The 11,751-nt window shown below is 40.4% G+C and overlaps 1 protein-coding gene across 4 annotated transcripts in view; it reads left to right on the top strand.

The window, feature by feature from the left end:
- The first annotated feature begins 4,916 nt into the window (after positions 1–4,916).
- Positions 4,917–11,751, top strand: part of LOC113162551 (glutamate receptor 2-like) — a 47,409-nt gene continuing 40,574 nt past the window's right edge. For 3 of the 4 annotated variants that reach the window (XM_026360740.1, XM_026360739.1, XM_026360738.1), the window contains exons 1-2: positions 4,917–5,112; positions 11,570–11,710. In XM_026360740.1, coding sequence (XP_026216525.1) covers positions 5,040–5,112; positions 11,570–11,710 — 214 coding nt within the window. In that variant the 5' untranslated portion in view covers positions 4,917–5,039. The remainder of the gene's footprint in view (positions 5,113–11,569; positions 11,711–11,751) is intronic. The other variant, XM_026360741.1, reaches the window with a different exon arrangement.

Genomic DNA, 11,751 nt, shown 5'->3' with positions numbered 1-11,751 from the left:
AAGACAGGTGACAGGTCCTCTTACAATAAGAAATATCAGGTTTTGGTAAAGTTAAATGAATTAAGGGACATCAGGGAGTATTCATTATGTGGGAGACTCCACTGCAAGATAGGCTGGATGGTTAGGGTTGCTAAACTATGGATGTGTGTGATGCAGTTTCAGAACTATTGCACTCTCAGTCAAATGGTTTCAATGTTCTCATGTAATGTTTTTTTCCCTGCAGAGATCCATGCTCAGCTATACCTCTTACCATAAAGTGTTAAAGAACTCATTCAGCTTAGTCAATAGCTACTAAAAACCTTAGTCCTATCAGAATATTCCAGAATTCACAGATTATTAGATCTCCATGCTGCAATTCCAGCTAACGGCTAGAACATTGGTTTTAGCAATTTTCCACACATCAGCTAAGCTTTGTGGCTAGCTGCTGTATACTATGCACTTTCATGAAATTACTTGCTATGTAATAAAAAGTCAAAAGACTTGGCAGGTACTTGAAATGAAAGATTTTCAGAAAAGTTTAATAAAGGTTTTTTCCCTCTCTGAAACAGCTGTGTGATGTTTTATTTTTTGATCCAATCCTGTGATTTTACTTGAAGCTTCGAAAATATGTTTTTAGTGCTGCCAACAACTCCAATATAGTCAGACTCACTGAGCAGCCTGGAGCAGAGATATTTGATTCTAAACAAATGGTAAATGGTAAATGTTCTGCACTTATATAACTTCTTTTCTACCTAGCTGGTACTCAAAGCGCTTTACACTGCGTCTCATTCACACATTCACACACCGATGGCAGAGCTGCTATGCAGCTGACCTGACTCACCGGGGGCAACTAGGGGTTCAGTATCTTGCCCAAGGACACTTTGGCATGTGACGTGGCAGCCGGGAATTGAACCACCAATCCTATGATTGGCAGTCAACTGCTCTACCTATTGAGCCACAGCCAATAGGGCTGAAGGACAAGGCTAGTCCTTCTAAACAATCAGAGAAATTCAATGATTTTTGCTTGATAAATTCGTTTAGCAGCTTCTTGAAGTGTAGTAGAGGGTAGAATAACAAAGCAGCCCAAGGAAAAGGAAGGCTAGTATTAGCTATTTCATTTACTGTTAATTTCTATTTAATTGAAGATATCATCTTTAACTTGGAGGCAATGGCCTTCAGGCCAATGATCACAGCAGATAAGGGTCACCAGTGAGGGGAAGAAACATTCTTTTTAGGTGTGTTAATGAGATAGATATTATCAGTCAAATACCACAGTATTCTTAGACTAAAAACAATGAACATGTATGATGTTATGACTTGGTCTTGACTGTGGTGATCCTCTTTATGTGTCAGCATTTTTTCAAATGAAGTCAGTGCAGTGAATTTGAATTACAGCGTCTAAACAACAGCTCAGAAATGGCACCAAACAATAATAGCTACCATCTACACTAAAAAACAAGTTAGCCCATTCCTACAGCTCAAATGACCACCACACCCTGGCTTACTGTGGAAGGAGAGAGGGTCTGGTGCCACAGTTCAGAAGAAGTGTCACATGTAGGTGCCACACTCCACGCTTTGCTGTAGCTGTAAACACACTGCCTGGTGCTGCATGTGCTGATGAGGTCCTATGTTGACAGGTGTTGAAATTATGTAGAGTATACAGTGTAATGAAATTGACTGTAAATTGCACATCTTACCCTCAAGTGAGATGGCATTTCAGTTGTCTTCTGCCCCCTTGTGATGGAGAGCCATTATTATTATTATTATTATTATTATTATTATTATTATTATCATTATTATTATTATTATTGTTATTATTATTATTACGTGTGTTTAAAGGTCCAGTAAGCTTTCATTTTTAACAATTGTGAGAAAGGCAACCAGTAAAATCAAGCGATGAATGCCAATATGCACTTATGTCTTCCATCTGGGAAAAAATATGAGCGATTACAAAGCTATACGTTTGCAAATTAGTTCTACTGAAGAGATATCTTCCAAAGTCAGTTTTAGTTCAGGATTCCCTCTTTTTGTAACTGTTCAGTTTTTGACAGGAGACAGGAAAACATACACAGGGGATCTTATAACACTGGAAGACATCCACTCATCCAGACAGCTTCAGACACACATTACCTTTACAAGTGCATATGAATGCATGTTTTTTCACAAAACAAGGACTGCAGATTTTGATATCACTTCCAGGGCATTATAAAATGGGGTGGCAGTTAGCTCACTTGGTAGAACAGTTGTCTATAAAACCGAGGTTTACAGGTCAGTCAAGTTATGCTTTAGATAGCTTTTGCCTCTCTGAAAAATAAGTGAATCAGAGGGGGCGAGCTCCATGGTACAGTTCACAAATTTGCAGCCTAAAGCAGACATCATGTACTGTAACCTGTAAAGGAGGTGGCGTTCCACTAATTTACACAAATCTGGCCTAGCCAGGAAAGACAGTTTAATAATATATAAAAGGCCATCAAAAGCTAGAACCACATATTAATTATCACTATTGAGGCAAATAAAAACAACCCTAGGTTTCTTTTCAGCACTGTAGCCAGAGTGACAAAAACTCATAGCTCTGCCCGGCCTAGTGCCTCCTTAGCGCTCAGTACTAATGATCTCATGAATTTCATTAAAAAAATTATCAGCTTCTTCTTGCAACTGGCATGGATGAACAATTCTAGATTAATTTATCAGACTTCACTTGTAATGATTCTTCCCCGTAGATCATGCTAAGTTAATTTCAATAGTTTAATTTATCTATACGATCCACATGTCTCTTAGACCCCATTCCAACTAGACAGCTGAAAGATCTTTTACTTATGATTAGCATGTCCATATTAAATCAGATCAATCTATCTTTTCTCCTACTAGGCATATGCACAACAGAGTTTTAAGGTTGTTTTAGTCAAACCTCTACTCAAAAACCCTACTCTTGACTCTTGGGGTTTTAACCAATTATAGACCAATATAGAATCTACCCTTTGTCTTTAAATTAATTGAAAAAGTAGTTTCAAAGCAATTATGTAAACACCTGCGCAGGAATATCCTATGTGAAGTTTTTTAGTCAGGATTTAGAGTGCATGATATAAACAGCACCGGCAAAGGTCAATAATGAGTTTCTTTTAGAGTTCCACAGGGATCTGAGCTTGGACCGATTTTTTTCAATCTATATATGTCCCCCTTAGGCAATTCTTTAGGAAACAGCCAGCTAACCCTAACCCTGTCAGTCATATTTATCTATGAAATTAGAAGAAACTAATCAATTAATCAAACTTCAAGCATGCCTAACAGATATAGACTTGGATGTCCTCTAATTTTTTCCTCCTAATTCCAAATTCAGACAAGACACAGATCATTTTAGTTTGGTCCTAAAAACCTCAAAGATATTATGTCTAATCATATCCTTACACTAGATGACATAACATTTGCCTCAAGTAATACTGTGAGGAATGTCTGAGGATATCTCCTTTACCTCATACATAATAGAAATCTCTAGAACTGCTTTCACCCCCCTGACTGAATATTACTTAAATTAGGAGCATCCTGTCTCAAAGTGATGCTGAAAGACTAGTCCATAGATTTGTTACTTCCAAAATGGACTCTTGTAATTCACTATTAATAGGTTGTCCAAAAAAACTGTTAAAAATCCTCCAGTTAATCCAAATTGTTGCAGCCAGAGTTCTGACTGGAATTAGCAAGAGAGATCACATTTCTTCTATATAGGCTTCTCTCCACTGGTTCCCAGTAAAATCCAGAATAGAATTTTAAAATCTTTTTCCTCACATATAAAACACTCAAGATCCATCTTATCTTAAAGACCTCATAGTTCATACTTTTTCAGCAGAACACTTCCTTCTCAGACTGCAGGTTTACTTGTGGTACCTAGAATTTCCAATGGAAGGGAAGGCATAGCCTTTAGCTATCAAGCCCCTCTCCTGTGGAACCAGCTCCCAGTTCAGATTTGGGAGGCAGACACCCTCCCTACATTTAAGACTAGGATTAAAACTTTCCCTTTTTATGAATCTTATACTATATACTATCTATATACTATATCGTGTATCAATACTATCTCTTATTTATGCTGATATAGGTTAGTCTGCTGGTGGACTGATACAGTCTCCCCTTCTATCCTCTCATCTCCCAATTTAAATGCCACCATTGCATGTCATTAACTTTGTGTCTTTCTCTCTCCCTGGAGGTATCATTGGCCCCCGAGCTGTACTGTATTTCTCTGGAGTGTGGTTACAGGCCCTAACGACATGCCCAGTGTTTTTGCTGCTAGTTGTTGTGTTTTGCTGCCTGCTGTTCTTTCTCCCTCCTCTTTCTATTCAACCCAACCAGTCAAGGCAGATGGCCGCCCACCCTGAGCCTGGTTCTGCTGGAGGTTTCCTCTCCATTGTCACCTAGTGCATGCTCAAGTGGGTTTGTTGGGTTTTCTATATAATTCTGTATACTGTTATATTTAGTAAGGTCTCAAACCTTACACTGTAAAGTGCCTTAAGATGACTTCAGTTGTGATTTGGCGCTATCCAAATAAAACTGAATTGAATTATCTTAACATTTGGTTGAGTCACTCCTGGATAAGAGGCTGATTAAAATTACAATAAGTCCCACTATTTCAGATGTTTGAATATGTACATGGCAGTCTGTTAACCTAAGCCGTGCTGTGTCATATCAGGGCAATACATGTTTATGGTGTGAATAACAGTGATGTAGAATGGTTCGGTATTAGAGCTGCAGTGCTGTGCCTGCGTGCACGGTAACGTCTTGAAAACGTAAACGCAGCTTTACGTCGAGCTCTCGGCTTCTCTCGGCTCTCCCTCGTGCCTGATCGGCATTCCATGGCAGAGCTCGGCGCGCGCACTCGGTCCAGCAGCAGCAGCAGCATCGGAAGGAGCAGCAGCAACAGCGGCACGCGCATCTCCGGAGAGTGGCTGGAGCATCCGCAGAGCTCGCGACGCCGCTGAAGGAGCCGGGAACGACGCCATGAGCCCGCAGCGCGTGTGACGGACGAGATGTTCTGCTAGGAGCCGCTACCGCGTGAGCAGCCTGTGAACGCCACCATGAAGCTGCTGTTTGTGGTGGTCACCCTCTTATGGCGCGATGTGCTGTGCGGCTCTCCGAGCGTCCAGATAGGTAGGATGGGTTTTTCTTATTCATGTCTTTCTGTCGTGGCCTCTCTTCACCGTTGTGCTCTTCCTGTCTCCGTCCGTCCGTCCGTCCGTCCGTCTGACTGAACGCTCCTCGCCGTCCTCCGTGTCTGCTGGTGTGGCTGTGTGTCCCCGTGTGTCAGCGCTGCTCCTTGTGCCGCTGTGAGAGGCGAGCGGCCTCCTGAGCGCCGCCGCCGCTCCTCCTGCTCCTCCCGCTCCTCCTGCTCCTCCCGCTCCTCCTGCTCCTCCTGCTCCTCCCGCTCCTCCTGCTCCTCCTGCTGCTGCTGCAGTGCTCTAATTATGTCAACATATTCATATTTGTGGATGCGCTCATGTGCGCCTGCGTCTCGCTGGCAGTGCGTTAACTACCTAACATAACAAAATCAAAGGCAGCTCTCACACTAGCGGCTCCCTGCAGCTCCTCTCCTTGTGGGAGTGAGTGCAGGCACGAATAACGAGCCCCAGCATAGCCTTACATTCAGATGGATGGGGAGGCCTTAATTAGACCAACCTACAGTCACTGAAATGTTTTCTGTTGTTAAATATTGCAGTTCTTTATCAATTCATTCTATCAGGTTACTAAAGTGGTTATAAGGAGTGAGAAATGAATTCTGGTGATTTTGATTATAACATTTCTAACCCAAGCTATCCGTTGTTGTGTGTGACTCCTGTACAATACAACTGAATAGATCGTTAATAGCAGCAAAGAACAACTGATTCACAGCTAGTGGCTCTAGTGAACATTACACAGTAACCCACTCTTACCTTATAATGCACCCTCAAAGTTTGTCAGGGGGATGTTGGAGTGGTTTGGTGGTACAGCAAGGTCTCTGCAGGAGACCACACTTTGCACTTACTGTTGCAGTTGCTAAAATCAGTAACATGACAAACATGACTCATCGTGATGAGCATCAAGTCATTTTTATGGCACGAATTTCATGTTTTTACTAACTCTGACCTTGTTTGCACAGCTGTAGTCCAGTCATGTTGTGCAGGTCATGGATGCGGTCATTTTTGAGGCAAACATTAATTTTTACCAATCATAGTTATGATTGGTTAAAACCTAAACCTAACCCTGGTGTGTTTGTGCACTTTGTCTGCACTGTTGTTGTCCGTCGTTGTTTTCAAGCGGCACCTGCTTCTGCATGAGTGGGTAGGAAAAGAAGACCTAGAGTTGGTTGACTTGTTGTCACAGATTTCTGTTGCCGTGAAAAAATCATTAAGAAAAGTAAGAGTCTTGTTGTTGACAATGACATTTTAAACTCTGTGTCATTAACTATAAACTAATGTCAATAAAAACAGAAGTAATCATTCAACAAAATTTGATTGAAATTTTCTTTTTAAATTTGATGGCAACAACAGTAAAACTGAGGAGCCTGACTGTGTTTTCCTCCTCCGCTTTGGTGCATCATAAATAAGTTAAGGCCTAAACAAAGTGATGGCATTCCTGGGTCTTTTTTGTGTGGGGGTTTTTGTGGGCATCATAGAGATTTAACTTGAATTTAGACTGTTCTCTGGCAGTAGTTTACTGAATTTTGTAGTTTTTTTATGCACCTGCCTCGTTTTCGTTTTTGTATCTTGAGTACAGAGATGCCTTTAGATCTTCTAAATTTTTAAATGATACTTTAAACTGTGGTTAATAAAACCTTGCTAAGAAACATTATTCTTATTACATTATGATATTTGCTCAGAATGGTTGGACTTTGCCTCCTCTTTACTCCTGAAAGACTCATTTTATTCCCAGTCTATACTGAGCTGTTGCTAATTAAGCTCATGACTACCTTTGCGTTGTTGTCACTGTCACAACTTTGCTTTGCAAATAGAATTCAAAATATTAATTTCATCATGCTGTGATGCCTATAGCCTCATGTGCTCTCAGTGGTCATGTTAACATAATGATGCAAAGCAAGTGAAGTCTTCACATGTCGTCTTTCGGTGTCTGTGCCTGCTAACATTAGTGACAGCAGATGCCTGTTGGAAATGTAATTAGTTGTGTAGTATTTAGCCAAAAAACAAGTTGCTGGACAAGTTAACACTTTGACCAAAACAAATTCAATATTCTAGTCCTCAAGTTGTTTTTTTATCCATCTGTGCTGTGGTGATTCAGAACTGACTTTTAATTTGCCTGTTATCATCTGGATCTAGGCAGTCATTCCCATTTGCAATTTCATTTTTGACATTTGTGTAGCAGCGACCTGTTTTCTGCTTATTAAACTACAGTAAGAAGATCACAATGTCTTAGCAGACACGCTAATTGACATTTTTGCTGCTGTGCTGAAAATGTGCAGCACCTCTCTGTCAATATCAAGAAGAACATACGATTTAAAATCCACAGCAATTTAGTAAAGTTGAAGAGAGTGTGTTGCATTCTACATTTGTTTGGTGACTGGACGTAGTCTGAAAGCTGTAACGTTCCAAACAAAAGTGCCAACACTGTGATGTTGAAGGAGATGGTACTCAGTACTGCCCGGGGGTCCTGTGGACGTTCACAAGCGGAGCTCAGCACTGGTAAACTTCTGCCAAATCTAACCCCTGGTCATTTCCAGCATGAAGTACAAACTATTTCAGAACCTCCCCTCTGGACAGCTGCTGGACTGCTACAGAGCAGCACTGTTGACTTCATCCAGCAGTACATGGAAGTGGTGGTGGTCTAAGCCTTTTACTATTATTTTGTTATCCCATTTTATAGTGATACAACATTTTGATTAATATCCATATTTTTTGACAAAGCCGTTGAGCCCTTAGGTTGTTGATTCCTGACCTAAAATGCAGGCTCACCTGTTAGGCGGGTTTAGATGCTGCATTCCCATAGTGAATACATGTTCTTTACATCAGTGGCAGTTTGCATTGCCAACCTGCTGTACACTACAGTGTGTGTGAGGTGAATATCTGAGCTGTGGCTGTGCACTATAACCTGAAGTGGATTAAAAAACAGCCACTTTCTCAGTGAGAGGTGAGCTACTGTGTGGGTTGTCTGTGGGGGATTACATCACTTTGTTACCTAAATTGTTTCAAATGTACCAATCTTGGCATAAGTGAATGTGGTGACTCTGTAATTATTCTTCCTCAGTCATGAAAAAAAAAGATTACGCTACAACTTTTAGTCATCATTCTGATAATTTGTTCATGCGACAAAAGTGTCTGACAAATAATTAGTTCTGTATGATCTCTACACGCTATTCAGAGCATGTAGCAACAAGAATCTCGAAACATATAAAAGTTAATTAGGTTACAAGAATTTTCTGATCTCAACCATACTAATATTAGTAACAGGCTTCAGATCCGTTAGTTCCTTTTGTCGAAGCTTCCTATGTTCTTTAAAGACAAAGGCAGACATAACAAACACAACAAGGGGAGGACCAGCTGTGGCAGACTTGACTGTTACTGATGGAAACGAAAGGGGGATTTGTCCTCTGAGCCACAGGCAGGAGACAACAGCGGAGACTTTATTGCAGTAAATGCATTTCAAGTGACACATTCCTTTATGTGGGAACTGTGCACTCACACAGTTTGTAGTGAACAGTTGCTGGCAATGTCATCAGACTGCTGCTGGTGACAGGGTCCTTAGGCCCGAAACGCTATATTATAAACTCGCTTATTATAGCGTCAAAGAGTATAGAGCAGACATCTATATAGCTGGATGGATGTCCTGTTCCCACCCCATTTTAATCCAATATGTTTTTTTTTTTCATACATTAACACAGGGTAAACTCATACCAAGTGGATGAACTTATAAAAATAAGTATCCTTCATGAATTTATTTCATTTATTTCCAAATATCCCCAACCCGGTACTACATAGACCCAGACTAGGTCAAGATGAGATGATTAGATGTCATGACATCTTGATTCAACAGACAGTCCATTAACTTCATTAATTAATGAATCACATATAGAAGTAGAAAGAATTTGAGGTAGAAAGGGTTCCTTTATTTAAGTCCAGTAAACATATTACGATGATATGAAGGAATCACCCTCCTCGTTGCCACCACAATGCTTTGTCAAGAATCCTAAACTCTCTGCAAAAACTGACGGCAGGCCATGAAGGCAAAAAGAGTCCATGTGACCCAGGTTAATTGCCATTAATAACAGTGGCCTTGATTCTGTTGGCAGAGGCTCAGCGAGCATGTTAAGACTCATCCGTCACAGAAGCTCGTAATTCTGCCTCAGTGCGGGCAGCCACACTCGTATACTGTATGGCCTCAGCCTCGATTCTCAGGGCCAACAAGTGTGGAAATCTGACCTAATTCTGCCAGATTCACAAATAGTCGTGCAACTGAGTTGAGGTAAAATCTTTTAAATTGGTATTGATTTTTTTGTTCCTCTTCAGTGCATCTTTGCTAATGATTGAAAACAAGTAAAAAAATGAAATCGTTCAATTAGAAAGTAAGATTAAAGACATAAATAAATAAATGTTGCAGCAGGTTTGTTGGCAGCATGTTCATGATGTGAATCTTCTGTTGCACCACATCTCAAAGGTGCTCTGCTGCATTGAGCTCTGGTGACTGTGGAGACCATTTCATCATTTTCAAAACATTCTTTGTAAACCCTAAAGATATTTGTGTATCAATTCTCAGCACTTAGTACTCAGACACCAACAACCATGCCACGTTCAAAGTCACTCCATTACCATTCTGATGCTTGGTTTGAAATTCAGCTAATCGTCTAGACCTTGTCTACATGCCTAAATGCACTGATTTGCTACCATGTGATTGGTTTATTACATCACAACTGCTAGACTGAACTGAACCTGACAGACTGTATCTACTATATTTGAACAGGTGTAACTAATAATGTTGCTGGTGAAAAGTCATCCATCTTAGAGATGGAGGAGACAGCAGCGGACATTTTTAAGCAGTTTCTCCAGAGAGACATTCATACTCAATGTTGGAAGTGGATGTCAGTGTTGCTGCAAAGTTACAGAAAAGGACAATTATCCTGATACCACCACTTTTATATTGAAAACACCCATCAAATATTTAAAGTGCTGGTTCCTCACAAATCTGCCAAAGCTCAGACAGATTCCATGTCTGGTGTCAACAGCTCTCTGGAGGTCATTCCACAGCAGGTCATTCTTTTCATAGACCAAGTTGTGTCCCATGACACCCTGAAACATCTCAAATGGCACTAAAACCTCTCCATTTACTCGACAACTGTCATCCTAATATCCATTTTGTTACACACAACACAAACACAGTGTGTTTTGGAATTAATAACACACAAAACAAGAAAGCACTGATACATCTTAAAGTAGTGTAAGGCCCTAATTTACCAAAGGTTTGCATGTACTTATGTATATTCATGTGAAGAATTGACAACACCTGCAAAAAATATCATGAACTGATCTTCTTAGGCTGTGCCAGGAGGGCTGCATATTTGAAATGAGCAAAATAGTGCAGGCTGTAGATTTTGTACCTTTGCCTTGATAAATATGCAAAGTGAGGTGTTTGCCCAAGTGCGCAAAAGGAGAAGGAGGGAGGAGAAAATGCAAATAATGCAATTTATCAAAAAGTGAATTTTTGTGGTGGCTGGGATTGTGGTGGCATTTGATACCTAAAAGCAGGTGCAGTCTTCTTGTGCACAGAAGGCTGCAGTTAGGAGCCAAAGAAGAAATTAAAGAATACTCCACAAAACAAAGTCCTATTTGATTCAGCTATTGGTTGAGAGGGACTTAACCCGAAACCAACACATAACTAAATTGAAAGATACTGTTTTCATGAGGTTTTTGCCTGCATCTCTTATAAAAGTAAGTCATCCGTTTGATTCACTTGAGGTAAGAGAGGATGTGTACATGTGTGTGTGTCCTGCCGACCCTGCTTTCTCTTGCTGGATTTCCACAATGTGTTTCTTCTTGTAATACTTTTGTTGTGGTAGCTCACTAAAATGATTATTAACCTCTCTCACTAACAGCTTTAATTCATCTCGATCGAATTTCCTCTTTTGTTTACACGGGTTATTCTCTTAACTGTGCATCACAGATATCAGTAAAACATGCAAAAGCCTCCACCATGTTTGCACCTTTGGCAGTCACGCAGTTTTTCTGAGATCATCTGCAAAACGCCCACAAATGAAACACACAGTTTCAAAGATTGGGATAATTTTGGATTTCTTAGTTAATCAGGGCCTACCAGGTGTGTGTGGTGTTAAAAGATCAAATTTATCTAATAGAGTAAACAGTAACATTAACAAAAACAAGAACAATAACATATTTGTCTCGGGAACTCCCTTCAAAAGCTGTGCATTTTTACTTCTTTTTGTTAATCTGGGATCAATTTTTATACTGGACTTGATAATTTATTCCTGCCTTTATATGTATTTCTGTTAAGTCTAGTTCATTGTATTTAATTTAACTTTGTTAATGATGTGTGTATCAGGAGTAACAGATGCTTAGTGACAACTGTGTGTGTGTGTGTGTGTGTGTGTGTCTGTGTGTGTGTGCATTAGGTGGTTTATTCCCTAGGGGTGCAGACCAGGAGTACAGTGCATTCAGAGTTGGCATGGTGCAGTTTGGGATGGCAGATTTCAGACTGACTCCACACATAGATAACCTGGAGGTGGCCAACAGCTTTGCTGTTACTAACTGCTGTAAGTATTGGCTGTGCTATCTTGTTCTGACCACTGTTAAA

The sequence above is a fragment of the Anabas testudineus genome, chromosome 1 (genome assembly GCF_900324465.2).
Source record: "Anabas testudineus chromosome 1, fAnaTes1.2, whole genome shotgun sequence".
NCBI classification, from domain to species: Eukaryota; Metazoa; Chordata; class Actinopteri; order Anabantiformes; family Anabantidae; genus Anabas; species Anabas testudineus.
This window is presented reverse-complemented; position numbering and strand designations above follow the sequence as displayed.